The sequence below is a fragment of the Amia ocellicauda genome, chromosome 5, assembly GCF_036373705.1.
Source record: "Amia ocellicauda isolate fAmiCal2 chromosome 5, fAmiCal2.hap1, whole genome shotgun sequence".
NCBI classification, from domain to species: Eukaryota; Metazoa; Chordata; class Actinopteri; order Amiiformes; family Amiidae; genus Amia; species Amia ocellicauda.
The window spans coordinates 28,016,079-28,033,532 of NC_089854.1; the positions used below are offsets into that span (position 1 = coordinate 28,016,079).

The 17,454-nt window shown below is 39.8% G+C and overlaps 2 protein-coding genes across 7 annotated transcripts in view; one reads left to right on the top strand and one right to left on the bottom strand.

Annotated features, from left to right (window-relative positions):
- stxbp4 (syntaxin binding protein 4) overlaps window positions 1–11,475 on the bottom strand; it is a 98,489-nt gene extending 87,014 nt beyond the window's left edge. For all 5 annotated transcript variants that reach the window (XR_010816816.1, XM_066704663.1, XM_066704660.1 and 2 more), the window contains exon 1: window positions 11,395–11,475. The gene's annotated coding sequence lies outside the window, so the exon portion shown is untranslated. The remainder of the gene's footprint in view (window positions 1–11,394) is intronic.
- Window positions 11,476–11,568: 93 nt separating this feature from the next.
- On the top strand, window positions 11,569–15,730 carry cox11 (cytochrome c oxidase assembly homolog 11 (yeast)). Of its 2 annotated transcripts, none has more exons than XM_066704665.1 (5): window positions 11,569–11,919; window positions 13,121–13,529; window positions 14,357–14,512; window positions 14,902–15,027; window positions 15,328–15,730. In XM_066704665.1, the coding sequence occupies exons 2-5, from the start codon at window positions 13,194–13,196 to the stop codon at window positions 15,508–15,510; spliced, it is 801 nt and encodes a 266-aa protein (XP_066560762.1). In that variant the 5' UTR covers window positions 11,569–11,919; window positions 13,121–13,193; the 3' UTR covers window positions 15,511–15,730. The 2 variants fall into 2 exon arrangements, with proteins under 2 accessions (XP_066560762.1, XP_066560761.1); XM_066704664.1 differs by having other exon boundaries at window positions 11,569–11,909.
- Window positions 15,731–17,454: the final 1,724 nt, after the last annotated feature.

Genomic DNA, 17,454 nt, shown 5'->3' on the forward strand with positions numbered 1-17,454 from the left:
TGATCTTCCCTTGATTGCCCACGCCCACGCCCACCGGTATTCATCCCACGCCTGTCTGACTGCCTCTACCACGCACTGCAGCTGAGTCCCCCTGTTCCCGTGCCCTGTGATACGTGACAGAAAACTTCGCCAGTAATGGACCCAGTGGTGCTCACCACCCTCGCCGCCCAGAGGGCCACGCTCGGGGAGCATAAGCAGACGCTCCGGAGAATTGAGATTGCCCTGGACAAGCTTCTCATGCACCTACCTGAGCAACCGCCTGCTTCCTCAGTGAAGGGTGCTCTGGCTCCTGCTGCTCCAGCTCCTGCTGTTGCCCCTGAAGCTCCTGTCTAGCCGGTCCGGCTGGGTGTTCTGGGGAAATATGACGGCTCCGCCAACAACTGCAAGGGCTTTGTACTGCAGTGCAAGTTGTACTTTGCCCACCTGCCCATATCATTCTCCACTGAGGAGGCTAAGACCTCCTTCATCATCACCCTCCTGACTGGGAAAGCCAGATGGGCTTCTGCTGTCTGGGAGCAACAGGGTGAGATGGCAAGGTTCCTGAGTGCCTTCATTAAATACTTCCTGGATGTCTTTCATCACCCAGCAGAAGGGAGAGATGCTGGAGAACGACCCTGAGAGTGCGACACTGTACCCACCCGTCCCTCCAGCTCAGTGCCATGTTTGGGCTCAGATCCAGCTCGGCAACAATGTGTTTATGTGCTACTGGACTCCAGTACTGCTGGGAATTTTATAAACATGGCAACAGTCATTAAATGCCACATCACTCTGTCTCCATGTGTGCTCCCTCTCTACGTCTGTGCTGTCAACAACCAGCCCATTGGTTCTGGTCCGTTGTCCCAAAAGACGAGTCCCATCACCATGTCCATCGGTCTGCTTCTTTCTGAAAAACTGCCTTTCCTTGTCACTGACTCTCCTGGAGCAGACATCATTCTCAGCTTGCCGTGGGGGCTCTATGCATGACACTCGTAGAGAGCCCCCTTCTCTCTGCTCCGACACAGATCCCCCCTGAATACCCCTGGATCTGGCGGTGGTGTTCAGATCTCAGAAGGCTCCCCGTTTGCCACCGCACCGACCCAGGAACTGCGCCATTGACCTCCTTTCGGGCACCTCTCCTCCTCCCATTTACCCTCTCCCTCCCAGAGTCGCAGGCCATGGAGGAGTACATCAGGGAGGCTCTGGACCTGGGAATCATCCATCCGTCCACGTCACCTGCCACCCCAGCTTCTTTTTTTGTGTCCAAGAAGGGTGGTGGACTTTGGCCCTGCATTGACTACAGGGGGCTCAATGAAGTAACTGTGAAGTACCGGTACCCATTGCCATTAGTGCCAGCCACCCTGGAGCAAATTGAGAGGAGCCTGTTGCTTCATGAAACTGGATCTGCGCAGCGCCTACAACCTCATCCAGATTCAAGAGGGGGATGAATGGAAGACTGTATTCATCACACACATCGGCCATTACGAATACCTCGTCATGCCATTTGGTCTCGCTAATGCCCCTTCTCTCTTCCAGGCGTTTGTGAATGAGGCACTGAGATCCTTCCTGCATCGGTTTGTCATCTATATACATTATGACATCCTGATCTACTCTTCCTCCCTCTCTGAGCATGTCTCCCAGATGCACCAGGTTCTCCAGTGTCTGCTGCGCAATGGGCTCTACGTCACGGCGGAGAAGTGCGAGTTCCACCGCCAGCACGTGGGGTTATAAATTCTAAAGGTGAGCGCTGTCACCGGCTGGCCACAGCCCCACACTGTGAAGGAACTGCAGTGCTTCCTGGGCTTTGCCAACTTTTATAGGCGGTTTATTAGCAATTTCAGCCCTGTTGCCTCTCCCCTAACCTCTCTGTTAAAGGGATCCCCAAGGACTTTCAAGGCGGACTTCCTCTCTCCCCAGTTCGATTTCTCTCCTGCTCCTCTATCAGGAGAATCCATCCTTTCTCTCTCCTGCATTCTAGCTCCCATTCAGTGGAGCATCTGGCACCAGATGTCCACAGTTCACCTCCTGTGTCTGGTCTGCCTTTTTCAAGGCACTAAACGTGAATACCAGGCTCACGTCTGGCTATCACCCCTAGTCTAATGGACAGACAGAGCGCCTGAACTAGGAGATCAGTAGGTTTCTGCGCTCCTACTGCATGTACGTCCCAGACCGAGTGGAGTCACTTCCTGCCTTGGGTCGAGTATACGCAGAACACCTCACCAGCTCTTCCTCCGGCCTCACCCCCTTCAAGAGCACCCTCGGATACCAGCCTGCCCTGTTGCCCTGGAATGAGGAATCCACAAACGTCCCAGCGTTGGATGACTGGTTTTGTCAGAGTGCTGCAGTTTGGCAAGCTGCGCACAACAGGCCACAACATGCTATTCGCTATTCGCATTCGCTATTTGCAAGCTACCTTCCAAAAAGCTCAGTCCACGATACATTGATCCTTTCCTGATTCTCCGACTGTCAATCCAGACGCCTACCGTCTGCAGTTGCCCCCTCACTACTGGATCACCCTCACTTTCCATGTCTCCCTGTTGAAACCTGTGGTGACGGATCCCTCACCATCTCCTTCTCAGCCTGTCTTGTCTCCTGCTGCTCCTCCGCCTCTGGATTTGGATGACGGTCCTGCTTACACGGTGTGCTCACTGCTCCGTTCCCGTCACCTCCGGGGGCGCCAACAATACCTGGTGGACTGGGAGGGCTACGGTCCAGAGGAGCACTCCTGGGTTCCTGCCTCCGATGTGCTTGACCTGTCTCTCCTCGCAGACTTTCATTCTACCCATCCCTCTGCACCTGCTCCTCGGCCCCATGGCCGTCCCCGCTGGGGCCGTCCCCGCTGTGTCCGGTCTGGTTCGGCTGCCAATCCCAGGGGATGGGTGTACTGTAACGGTTCACAACACATCCACAGTTCCCCACTAGATGTCGCCATCACCCTTCCTTACCAGTCACTTCTCCCAGCTCCCTTCAATCAATCAATCAAATCGACATTCCTGAACACCATGTGCACTTGTTCAAATCACCCTCTGCTCACATTTGCCCTGCACTTCCAAACTTGGTTCCTTGCTCCACATATAAACCCCTCACTCACTCTGTCTTTGCAAAGTTTTGTCAATGTTCACTACACTTCCGAGCAGTCTCCCAGTGCCTAGTTATATCCTTGAATCCTCAACCTCTTGTTTGACTTCCTGACCACGCCTTTGCCTTGCCCTTGTTTGCCCGGTCCTGGGGATTCGACCTATGCTTTTCTGACCACCTCTACCACACACTGCAAAGGGTCCCCCTGTCCCCCTGTTCCCATGCCCTGTGGTAGGTGACAAGCACAAAGAGAAAATATTTCATACTTTATTATATAAATTGTCACCAATTTGTTTATGCAGAATGTTCTGCAGTAGACAGCCAAGCCCAAATTTTGTTAAAAACATTAATTAAAAGTTAAAAGAAAAATAATGTTAAATAATGACTGCCAAATAAACCCTACAGAAATGTCTGCATTCCAGAGACATTGTATGGGTACATAACTGCCATTGAAATCAAGGGCAAATGTGCCTTATTTTTAAAAAAACCTTGAAAATACAATTTGAGTTGCTGCAATGCTTCAAATTCTGTACATAACAGGCAATTCTATTCAACAATTGCAAAGTAATTCCTGATGGAGGTCATCCTTATATGGTCATGGAGTCATGAAATACATATTTTACTTTGGAATCTATCATTTTAACAAAGCAAAGTAACAAAGTAAACTCTTAAAGAGTTTTGCAGAGTTCAATTAAACAGTACCTCCCAAAGGGAAAACCCTATTTTTTGTACATATTCACAAATACATACATAACTGTTTTTTGCTGCAGGATTACCTAACTCAGTACCAAAGCTCTCTTCACATAACACCATATTCAGGGAACAGAGAAAATAATATGAACCCAACCCCCTTGAAATAACCCCTCTCTATCGACCAATAGAATTTAGAAAAATAAATAAACCACAGATAAAATAGTTAGGTCCATAAATATTTGGAAAGTGACACAATTGTCATCATTGTGGCTCTGTATGCCACCACAATGGATTTCAAAGGAAACCATCAAGATTTAAGTGTAGACTTTCATATTTGAGGGTAGTTACATCCAAATTGGATGAATGGTGTAGGAATTACACCCATGTTTACATGTGGTCCCCCCAATTTTAGGGGTTCAAAGTATTTGGACAAATTAAATTGTGAGTTTCAATACTTGGTTGCAGATCCTTAGCTGTCTTTAGTTCCTGCTTGTTCTTGGGGCGTTTTGCCTTCAGTTTTGCCTTCAGCAAGTGAAATGCTGGTGATTGACTTGGCCATTGCAGAACATTCCACTTCTTCGCCTTAAACAAATCTTGGGTTGCTTTGGCAGTATGCTTCGGGTCATTGTCCATCTGCACTGTGAAGCGCCGTCCAATGAGTTTTGAAACATTTGGCTGAATCTGAGCAGATAATATAGCCCTAAACACTTCAGAATTCATCCTGCTGCTTTTGTCAGCAGTCACATCATCAATAAATACAAGGGAACTTGGCAGCAATACATGCCCATGCCATAACATGCATCACAGATGAGGTGGTATGTGTCGGATCATGAGCAGTTCCTTCTCTTCTCTTCCCATCATTCTGGTACAAGTTGATCTTTGTATCATCTGTCCATAAGATGTTGTTCCAGAACTGCACAGGGTTCTTTATATGTTTTTTGGCAAACTCGAATCTGGTCTTCCTGTTTCCTGTTTACATCTTGTGGTAAACCCTCTGTATTTACTCTGGTGAAGTCTTTTCTTGATTGTTGACTTTGATACAGATACGCCTACCTCCTGGAGGGTGTTAACTGTATATATTAACTGTATATATTAACACAGTGAAACTATGTGGGTTTTTATTTAATTTGACATTTGACTACTTAAGTTACATACTTCCCAGTATCACACTGTAAATGGCATTGGCAGTATATCTGTCATCACACAAGTAAGAGGAATGAAGTCCGCCTACAAATTTTTACATGATTTTTGTAGTTTATAGTGATGGACAAAAGCAAAGTGATTAATTTAAGCCATCCATATGACAGCAGGACAGGAAAGCAGTCTTTTTGCACATCACTTGCACATTATAACAGTATTAACCCAGTCCTCCTTTGCCTCTGGCATATCAACATCAGTGCTATTAACAGCCTTTGAGTGTTCAATCCTTTTAATCACAAACAACAGCCCCATAGCCGAGTTATTGAGAATGTAATTCTAAAACACTTTAGAGCGATGAATAATTTGAAAAGCATTTCTAAATCGCACAGGCCTCAAATCTGGTCACATTAAAAGAACATACAGCACCACACCACAGTTAGAACAGGTTTGGATATATTAACAGGAAAATACAATCAAATTGACTTGCTTTTGTCAAGTAAGCACCTGGAATTACAGTATATTGCATTATGGTATATAGTATATATAGTAAATTAGGTACTTTGACAATGTGTGACACTGTATACAGAGACCTGTATTAAAACGTGTCATTGCAATATCTGCATAATACTGTAACTATGTATCTCTTTGGAATATTCGGAAGCTTGCGAGCTGGATTAAAAAGAAAAGGAGATAAAACTATAGGGTGCTTGCCAAGGAACCACTGTGCAGTGCAAAACCAATTGAAACTTAGCAGGCATAGATGTTTGGGACAGCCCATACACCACCCCTGATTAAGACTACTTATGTAATTTGGCTTAAGCCTATTCCACAATGCTTAATTAATTAATCTACATACTTAAACGCGACCTAAAGGAAACCTATAAAAAGTGACCCAAGTGAATCTCTCCAGTGCAGAATTTGATTGCTTTAAAGGGTAGGTTGTCTGAAAATTGACTCCTGGATTGCAAGTGGATAAAACTTACACAACCCAACACAATTAAACCAAACAAATCACCATTCTACAAATTGTCAAGAAAAGGATTGGTTATAACCTGCCGGGAATTATTTTCTTGTCAACAGCCCTATTATCTACCAGTTGTATTTGGTACTTAATGTAGGAGTTTCTGGAATGAGATATGCAAATATCATTTTCAATATTATATGGGATAACTTTTTGTTATTTGTCCAAAGCTTCACTGAATAGCTAACATTCAAATAAATTGAAAATATAACCATTAACAGATTAAAAGTGGAAAGAGTGGTACTCCAGAGAATTCCCTCCAGCTTGAACTATTTAGCTATCTTTTGCAGATTTGGGTATCAATACTGTTACCATATAACAAAACCGTCAAGGTTGTTTCAATGTTCAGATCACTGTGAGCAGCCGTGTTGGCAACATGGTCGTCTTTTCCCTCTTGGAACCAACTTTGTGCCCCACTTCCCTTGGGCAGGATTGCAACTAGTGTATGATGGACATAAAGGATGACAGTCTGAGGACTGCAATACCCAGGTGGTCTTTAAAATCTAGGGCATGCCTTGTTTATGAAACACAAAAACAATGGTGTGTATGATCTTAGGTTCATTTAGTTCAATTATATGAGAGACACAGGCCAAAATTGCACACTTCTGGTGGGAGCAATGTATGCTTATGGGGAGGAAACATAAGCAAATAACAGGGGTGATATAAACTACCCATGCTGAAACAGAATTGAGTATAGTTTCCTATCATGACATTTGTTAAGTCTTCCTTCCTGTTCCACATAACATCATTATTATTTTTTTAATTAAATAAACACATTAAAAATGTTTTATTAGACTTCTTTCAGCTTATAGACCGAAAACGTTAAAGAAATACTAGCAAATTATCTTAAACGTATAATGAATCGGCGTAGTTACAAGCGAAGCTGCGCAAGAAATAGGGCATTAAACTGATCACTTAATACCATATAATCTGCCTTACTTTCCACACAGCCTGACTGGAAACAGAGAGAACGCAAACAGCCACACGCTGGGAGGCCAGCTGCTCTATGTCTATTAGTGATACGATTGTAAATGTCTGCAAACTTCCCACCAACCCTGATTCCGGATGACATCATGCTGGTAAGCAAGGATTTAAGATTTGTTTATGAAGAATCTCACTGCTAACTCAACCCAGAGCATACTTAACACCTTTCCCAAGAGGCAAACAGGTGCTATCTCGGTAGTTGTTGTAATATCTTTGTCTAATGCTATGAAAAAGTGCCAATGAACACTATCAAATATTTACACTTACATATATTTTATTCCATTCACAAAAAACATGTCAAATGAAAAAAATATTTTTAACAATGGGAACATAGGAAATTCTCACATCAGAAGAGTACATTTTATCCACTGTGACACAATCAAATCACTCTCTAAAGTCACGGCATTCTCCTTTCAGCTTCATTCCTGACACAGCCATGCTTAACAGAACAACAAATCCAGGCAAAGGCAAAAAGCATAGTATGTCATGCTCCGATAAGTGTAACACTCTTAATGAAAAGCAACAGCCTTTTTATTCTGGCAATTATTATTTATTTATTTTACTCTCAAACAAAATGAGTTTAAAGAAGCCAACGTACCAGTACAGCAAAGACAACCCATCAAAGTGCTCTGGCTCTGCCTCGTCTGACTGCGGCAGCAATGACATTTCAAATCAAGAGGCAAGAACTGAAGTATTAAAAAGGCACTGAAGTCACCAGGTTGTAGCAATAACGGTTCAAACCAGGACGGTCTCTGTATCTGAGAGACATAAAATCCTCCTAGACGGTGACAGACACTACCCTACCTTTCTATTTAATCTCTCCTGATACCCTCCCGTCACATGGTCCACTACACCTCTCCAGCTAAAGGTTCCCTGTCTGTCTTGCTCTCTGCAACACCTCGACGTCTCAACGTCCGACATCAAACTGACACTATGATTTGATTTCGGTGCATTGTTTAAAGGGAGGATTAAGAGAGAGTAGGGAAAAAAAAAAGAAAACATTAAATGTCCATCTGGCTTTGCCCCCATTATAAGGACAGACTCCTTCCCTCCAACAGCATCAGATTCATTGCTTTACTAGCCTGCATCTCTTTCTCTGGCTGTAGAACATATTTCTGTAATATCCTCAATCTGTGCTCATTTTCTAACACTTTTTCTTCTTCTTCTGTGAACAGGTAAAAAAAAACTAAAACAAACCTAAAAAATGTAGTCTAATGCAGTGTTTTGTCTTAAATATGGTTTAAATTAAAATTATCTGATTAACAATTAAATTTGGGGGTTGATAATAAAAAGATAAGAGCAATAAAAAAAACTATTAAAAAAAAGAGCACAAATCATGTATGCTAAATAGACAAACTAATAAGTAAGCCTATTTCTTTTCTTACCTTTATGGAACCCTCTATATCTTATTTACATGTTCTGTTTGATTCTTCTTTTTTTATTCAGGATTAACAAAGTGCAGCATTGGAAATATTCTCCAGAAAATATTATTTTTTAAGCTCTTGATATAAAACGTATTGTAATAAATCCAGCAATCCTTACCCAGTTTGTAAGGTTACTGTTGAATTCTAAGCTGTGCTTGTTTATCTCAGCAATAGGAAGAAGGCAAATTTGATTGTATCAGCGATGCATCAATTACTATTCTCCACAACTAATGTCAGTTTGGCTTCAAATAAGGTGAGATTTACTGGATTTACATAATTAGAATTAAGACCCTTAAATGCACTGCAGATTTTCAAAGTAATCTAGGGCTACACATTTATTTAGGTTTGTCTGGCTGTCAAGCAAAATAGAATATTGTAGGATTTATTTCCCATAGTAAAGCATTTTTTGGAATCACAAACCTAACAGAACTAGCAACAGAGATCAATGTAAAGAGTACTATTGATGAGTTTTGTTTTCAGAATTCAAACCAACATATTGGACCTGCAGAAAACTCAGTGTGATTAGTGGTATTACTTCTAATGCAAGCAACAAGTCAATCTTCTTAAATAGTGTAAGTAACTTTAGATAGGAATCCACTTACACTACTGCATACTTATACAGAAAACTCAGTTAATCTATTTATCATCCAACAGTTGCAAGGTGCAAAACACTATGTCAGTGCAATTCACTTTGCAGTCACCATCAGCAATTTGATTTCTGGTCAGATTTCATTACCAAAAACATGTGAACACAATTCTTACACTGACTCTTCTTTTGTAACAAAAAGGAAATAGGAACACCACAAAAGAACATCAAACTATTATGTTTTGCTTTCCTATTATCATAGTTTGTTGTTCCCTTCACAAATATGTCAGAAATAATCAATTCAATTTAAAACAAAACAAAAGAGAGAAGAAAGAACAAATTAAACCGCAGTTCAGTAATCCCAAAAAACCTTCAGAAGACATGAAGGTCACTAGTCGACACAGTTACTTAAGGATTTTGGTACTCCCATTACTAACATTAATATAGATTACTAACTAAATATAGTTTTGGCGGAAAGAGTTTTTATATACAAAGCTATTTTAAAGCATTTAACTAAACGAATATAGGCTATTAAATTAATCCATGCTTTTTAGTCTCTCAAAAAGGAACCATGACATGCACATAATAAATGAGTGAAGTACAGGATAAAAGGATTGAACTTATCATGCAAGAGTCCAGTGGAACTTATCAATTAGTAATTTTCCGCTTTCGTATGAATTACCAGCTATATATCATATGATCTCTAGTGAAGAACGTTTAGAGCCGACAGCAAGTGGCAGACATATGAAAATTAAATATGAACTTAAGCAAGTCCTAAATTTTATGTTAAACCATAAATGGCTCTGTAGCTGTTAAATTAATTTAAGTCTGGATATTGAAATTATATCCGAAAAATACACTTTTAACAAAACAAAATATTTTGGACTAATAAAATAGCTGATGAACGAAGATTATATTTTATATTTTAAGCAAACATAGGATATTCATATGAACCCTAATGAGAAAACAATAATTTGGTTTACATGTAAAGAACTACATTTATTTCACACATTTTCTAGTAACCTGATCATTCAACAATTTTGTTAAATGTTCAGAAATGCTGTACTTAAACCAATGTTTTACAAACAAGCTTGAATAACAATGCTTGTATACAGTAAATATACCTTCTAAATCTCACCCCTCAATTACTTTCGCCAACCTCAACTACTGCTTCTAAATCATCTAAAGGCAACTTGTAGGAAACTACCTATTGTGTTCAAATACTATTGGTTTTAATCCAACACAAATAAAGTTCCATTCATGTTAACAACACTTTCTTGCAATCTCCATTTGTGGACATTGTGGATAGTGTATTAATAGTAATTTGAGCCACTAGGTGTCCAGAGATAACCCTGACATCTTACTCTCTACTTCTGCATGATAATGCAGAGTTTCATACTTCACACATACTACCCTTAAAATGAAGTCCTGAAATAGAATGCATTTTTTTTTAATCCAAAACAATTACTTTGTGTCATGTAATACCCATTAAATGGTCAAAATAATATGAGATTAACTGTAGCCTTTCCCAAATGCTAAGGCTGCGAGAAATAGAAATGAAAAGTGCTTCCATATGTCAAATAATGTGCACTAAAGATGCCAATTCCCTTAATTTATGAAATACCATATGTTTCTAAGATGCGTGAAATAAAATAGTTGTCTGCGAAAACAACGACTATTAAGAGTGTAAATCATTATGTTTCCCAATTAGCTACTCGTCAGTGTGGAGGCAAAACCTAAATGCTTGGCTCGAACAGTGCAGTGAGTAACAAAACAAAGAAACACAAGTATTTACAGTACACGTGTAGTCAGCATAACCTGAAAAAAACAAATCAAGATATCTGTCTGTAGCAATATTTAAACCTAGCCTACTACTACTGACACTGTATAATGTACATTACTAGTTTCAAATCAGTTGTTGTCTATGCCTTATTTCGACATTTGCAAAGTAACAATTCAAGCTACCAAAGACGATCATGTGTTTGTTTATTTTTTGCTCTTGTCGCTTTAGAAACAATATAACTGATTTATGTTACCCCACATTGAAACGTAGTGGATGCTGCCTTTCTAACTTCACTGTATATCGTTTCATTTAAAAGGCAGCACATGACCTGATCTATCTATTGGTGTGCCGGTATGTCATTTCAGGCAATGGCACTTGTTGTTATGGATCAACAAGGACTAAGCAGATGATTTTTAGAGATTAAGATCTGTAATGACCAGGTTTACTTGGCTTTATATATCAAGGTAGAAACAAATTATACCCTGGCCATCGCTGAGAAACACGATATGTTTCCTATGGTTGCCCTGCCCCAGTGTTTATATCAAAAGTTGTAACGGTAGTCTGCAAGTTATCATTTGTCCAGCATAATCACAGAACAATTAATGCAAACACACAACGCAAGGGTACAATTCATGCCAACACAAGAAGTAACTATTTTTTCGTTTGTGACGATGACACACGCAAGTCAATATAAAGGTGCAGTACTTACCTTTACTTTAGGGTTAACAAACAACGGTTTCGTGTACCCATAATGCATCGCGGTACAAAGACACTTCAAACTACAAAAGCGTGTGCGCCCATACAAATTCCCTGTAGCGCTCTTAAACTTTATATTTTGTGTCTTTATTATACAAGTCGTACTAGTGGTCGTAGCCGGGCAGTTTTCATGAATGAAAATGTGTGTATGTATGCCATAAACTAGACTTTGAATTGCAAAACAGTACTTGGGCGCAACCTTTATGCGCTTTCTTGTAAAATAATGTCAACACCTTTCTATTGCTCGGTTTAATCGGATGATCACGTTTGCTCTGCGGTGATATTAAATGGGTTTTGCCAATGCACAGTATTGCGTTTTTGAGATGGCACGTACAGTCGTTGCAGAAATGCGGAACTACAGTGCAGTCGCGGGGTTGCCGGCGGGCTGTGTACGTGTAGGACTGCAACACCAGGCACCGTTGAATAACTTTGCGGTTGAATGTCTAAGATGGAATAGCAAGATCATCAGTAAGTAAAGGTTGATATACATTCACGCCATTTCTATTTTAATAAACGTAATATTCATTCCTGAAGCTGCACTGTGGAGTGTTGTAGTAATGCAGTGTTGTGTTTGATTTGATGGAGTCGGGAGCTTGACTAATCTGTTTTTTAACGCCACGTGTTTAATCAGGAAAATGTTGTATTAATGATGGTTTTAATTAAATGTAGGCTTTTATTGTCTTTCGGTCGGGGATTCTGCAAAACACCGCAATTTCCATCTGTTAAATTAACAGACTTGTCTAGCTGGTGTTGCTACTGCGGCTGCCTGCTGTATTGAGGACATTTGCTTTACATAACATACTAACCCAAACAAAGTTTAGCAGCAGAACTAAATAAACGCTGTTTGTCGCGCTGTTGATTGTTACATATACATTAAACAACAAACAAACATGTTTTAGTAATAAGCCAAAGTAATTACCACAGGTCTTTCTCCATTACCTTAGTTTTGGATTCATCAGCTGATTACATTACATTTTACATTATTTGTCATTTAGCAGACGCTCTTATCCAGGGCGACTTACATTTGTACCCATCTGATGATTAGTTTAGTTCAGTTTAGCTAGATGTGGCTGAAATAAAAATAAAAATATTATTTTGTTGTTGTTTTCCCAAGCACATCAGTAACAAAGTACATAATGGGTGGAATTGGTGAATTAGATTTATTACAAAATAAAAATCTGTAATTTTCTTATTTTTACTTGAAATTCCAATTCACATTTACTGTAAATCGAAATGTTCTGTAAGAGCTAAAGCCAAAAGATCCTGAAACTGGCAGATAAAAACACCACTGTGCCCTTACCTGACCCATGTTGTGGTTTTCCCAGGACACACTCCTTAGATAACTGGTGCAGTGCTGTAGATGAGCTCACTTAGATAACCTTTATTCACTACTGTAGAGTTAGTGTAACTACATTAAATGCAAACAAACCTATTTTTATACCTATACCTATATTTGAGGAATACGATTATCAAATATGGATAAGGGTGTCTGCTAAGAAATAAATAATAATAAAATAATAATTATAAATGACATGGACTATCGGGGCCCAATCTGCGCTCTGAGCAAAGCTTTGCCTCAGTTCAGCTATTCAATATCCTGATACAGTGTCTTTAAGTTGGTTTAATTACTATTAAGGTGATTGAAGCAACCGTTCACAAACAATGTTTTATTTTGTTAGATTATTGCAGGTAAACACAGCAGGACCCAGAATTTCAGCTTGTGGGAGATAGAAGCACCTGCATTTCTTCGACATGCTGTTGAATCTTATCTTCCGGGAGTCTTTGGGCTGGGCAAAGAAATCCATGGCTTTATCCCCCACCAAGTGCCGTGTGTGTGTCAGGAGCTTACAGAATCTGGTAGCTTCAAGAGCTCAGCACTGCTCTCCAAACCAGATCCTCACCCATAAAGCCAGCCTGCAACACCATGTGTCCCAGGTCAGGGGAATGAAAAGGAACCCATTCACCAAGAGCCAGCAGGAGGAGTGGAGGAAAAAAAATAAGACCATCCTGACGTACATAGCTGCTGCCGGAGTTGGGATGATTGGCATGTCATATGCCGCAGTGCCTCTCTACAGATTATACTGCCAGGCAAGTGAGAACATGGTGCTCTGTAAACTTAGTATCTACACTGTGCGGTGTCTCATTTAATTTTAAATCATCGCATCTCAAACTACCACCCTGTGTTCCCAGTTCCCAGTATTTAAAGGAATTCCACTAACTGCAGTCACAAAAATACTGAGAAATGATGGCACTCTTATCCCCTGCATCAAAGACTGTCCAAAGGAGCATTTGTCTGTGTTTGGTTCATTGCCTCAAGTGGGCCTTTTGTTTCCAGAAAAAAATATATCACGATATAATTGATCATAATTAAGCATTTTCTCTTTGAAAATGTTTTCACATCACTTAATATTCGATGTGAATAATTCTGTTTTTCAGATGATCTGAAGCTTGTCACATTGCCAGATTATCATGCCAGAATAGCTAGTTACTTTTACTGACACAGTTAAGGGTGTTACCAGAAATTTTGCAAACTAGGAGGTGCAGTTACACAATAGCTGTACATTGCTGACTGATAATGCATTTTATTCCAGGAATTGTTTGTACTGTAATGTGATACATATGACTATTATGAATTCCTCCATAATAAGAATAAACAGTGGCACCTTGTGGTTAAATATAGAAAGCCAGCAATTGTGTACACTACACTGTATGGATTTCAGACTAAATTAGATCAGCTATCGTCTAGTTTACTATTCTGAGAACTTTTCCGTGGGGAAAATATATATATATCCTGAATATATATGCATCCTGAATATTTTTTTTCTAAATAAATAATTAACAAATATTTTTAAATGAGTCTATACACATGCACACAGTATTTCAGAATATCCATCATGAACTGTTCTTTATTCCAGGCTTCTGGTCTTGGTGGGACAGCAGTGTCAGGTCACGGTACGGACCAAGTTGAGACCATGACTCCAGTTAAAGACCGGGTCCTCAAGATTAGATTCAACGCAGACGTGCACGCAAGCCTACAGTGGAACTTCCGCCCGCAACAGACAGAAATATATGTAAGATTATAGTTTATGTTGATTGTGAATAGGTCCAGTATACTTCTCTTACAGTGCACATTATGAAAATCATGCCGTATTTTATGTCATATTCTATCATATTCTGAGTAAACTTTGCTGAAGTGCTTTCCCTTGGGGAAGAAAAAAAGATTGAAAGCATCCTGTATAGACATTTAGCAGTATTATGTCATGGCTGAATATCATCACTAAATTGGTCTACTTTGCTTCTTAGTGAAGTAAATCATAGAAGCACTGTCTCTAATTTAGGCTTCAGGTGGTGTCTGGGGCTGTTTTGTTTCTTCTATATCTTGATAAGTGTATGACTGTTGTACGCAAAGCAACTCATTGTCATGATTATTTTTAAACTCACCCAAATTTACTTTCCACAGGTCGTGCCAGGAGAAACTGCGTTAGCTTTTTACAGAGCGAAAAATCCCACGGACAAGCCAGTCATTGGAATCTCCACCTATAATGTGGTCCCATATGAGGCCGGCCAGTACTTCAATAAAATCCAGGTATGAACACTTACACTGAAGAGGGCTACTAAGTGTATCTGTAGTAATTGTATACATTTATTACATTTTCAAAATATCTCAGAACAGTGAAAGTGCCATCAACCCCATGTATGCATTTAGATTTTTTTCGTTTCCTTTAAGTGTTTCATGTTGTATAAACAGTGGATTACTAGCTTGTAAACATACTTAGGGGTTAATCCGTGTAGGTCAAACATTTTCTTTATTTCGATATCTGTTGCTTTGTACAAAAGTCATCTTAATTCTTGAGCATTATTGACCTTCGTCCCCGTTCTGTCGCAGTGCTTTTGTTTTGAGGAGCAGAGGTTAAATCCCAACGAGGAAGTGGACATGCCTGTATTTTTCTACATTGACCCGGAATTTGACGAGGATCCCAGAATGGCTCGGGTTGACACCATCACCCTCTCCTACACTTTCTTCGAAGCAAAGGAAGGACAAAAACTGCCCCTTCCTGGATATAGTTAGGTTTCATACAGCTCCTGGATACAAAACATCAAACCATCCATAGAAAGTTATCTGAATAATCATACCACTGTCAAGCACTGATCATTTATCTTCTATACCTACTTCATCTTCGGCTGGAAATCAAAGGTTCTAAATTATGTAAAATAATGGATATATTTATGAGATGTATCAATGTTTTTTTCTATGAAAATTAAATGGAAGATTTTATCAAATGCTATAATGTGTGTGTGCTATGAACTGATGTGTGAACTGGAAACTGTTGTATCATGGGACAGAGTTACTATGGAACATTTTCCTCCCCTTTTGTAAACATTTTAAAAGCTAGAAAAATAACAAATGTTATTTTATAGAAAGTTGAACAAGTAGTCATTCTCAACATGAATGTAAACCTAAATTAAAGGGAAAGGGCTTTTTCCCCCCAAATGTTGTTAGATGTGTTCTGGATAATTATAGTCATATGGCTTCTGGGCCCCGTGCCCTCACATATATTTCTAAATGTGATATTACAGAGATAAATATATTGGGCCTAATGAATATCATATAATCCTTCCCAGAACCAGGGCTACAGTACAGTGAACACACTTTATTTCCTCATTCCCTTGTTCACTCATTTCCCCAGTGGTGCAGTTGCCATCAAAGGTTTGATTGCCATGCTTTCAATTTGCAAATTACGGGCCAAGCGTTTATTTATCAAATCTGCCCTGGCTCCTGACAATAGCAAATCTGTGCCACAGTCTATAAATATCACAGCCTCCTGGATTTCTAGCTTTGTCACTCTACCTAATTTTATTTTCCTCATTTATTAATAAAAAATAACGAATTCTATATAATCAATATTTATGCAGACTAGTTGAATTCTAGGTCTCCATGTAAAAGGAAATTCACCCTGTTTCTTATGGAAAATATTTCCATTATTTAATTTGCTTTGGTATTTGGTTTCATACTTGGTCTCGGCTTGCGGGAAGCATATTGAAACACATGGTGGCAGGAGTGGACTACATTACATTCACAATGACCCTAAAGAAAAATCCAGCTGCTTGTGTTAGTCCAGGGGTTTTGTAACCGGTCCTGGAGTACCCCCTGCCCTGCTGGTTTTTGTTCCAACAGAGGTCTTAATTGCTTAATTGAACTAACAATGCAATATACCCTTAAATTAAGTAATTAAGACCTCAGTTGGCAGGGGGTACTTCAGGACCAGTTTGAAAACCACTGTGTTAGACACATGATGACTTCTTGAGTATATATTCCTATTATTTACATTAATGCCAAGCCATTTATAAAATACAGAAAGGTACATTTTATAGCAGTACATGCACAGATGAAGCATGAACAAAAAAAAAAGATTTCCTTCTATCGTAATCGCAGGAATCTTTCCAGTCCATGATTTAATAATGGCTGCCAAGCTGCAGGAGAAACTGAATTTCTGTACTTTTAAAGTATTGGATTAATGAAGATAAAAACATCATTGCATTTCCATAACAGGACACTGGAAACTGGTAGGTTAGTCTTCAGCAGATTTAAATCTAAATTACGTCCCCTTGCAAATTGTTAATTACAGAGTGATTTCACAGTAATATTAAACTGCGTAGTTTAGCCATTTGGAAATACAAGTTGGCTTCTTCCCCAGGCTGACAATTTCATCTGGTCTCTGGGGAATAATAAAACCAAACATAAATGTTCAGGCCCAGGCTGTTGAAATCAAGACAAAATTGAGGCCATCTACATTTCTGAGGCAAATGATCTGTGATGCCATCCACAACAAGTTATTAGTTCAGAGCACCACTGCCACAGGGGAGAGACTAAGGGAAAATGGTAAAGCAGTCAGGAGGTGGTGCTATGTTCAACTCCTCACCCTTGACTGATACAGCAGTGAGCATGCATTAGTATCTACCTGTATTTTATTGTATTATTATTAATCATAATAATGTTCGGAAAATGCAAGTG

Excerpts from the sequence above, each read along its gene's own strand:
- cox11 (XM_066704665.1), top strand. The coding sequence starts at position 13,194 with ATGCTGTTGAATCTTATCTTCCGGGAGTCTTTGGGCTGGGCAAAGAAA. Across the intron at positions 13,530-14,356 it reads TCTACAGATTATACTGCCAG|GCTTCTGGTCTTGGTGGGAC; the intron begins GCAAGTGAGAAC and ends TCTTTATTCCAG. Across the intron at positions 15,028-15,327 it reads AGTACTTCAATAAAATCCAG|TGCTTTTGTTTTGAGGAGCA; the intron begins GTATGAACACTT and ends GTTCTGTCGCAG.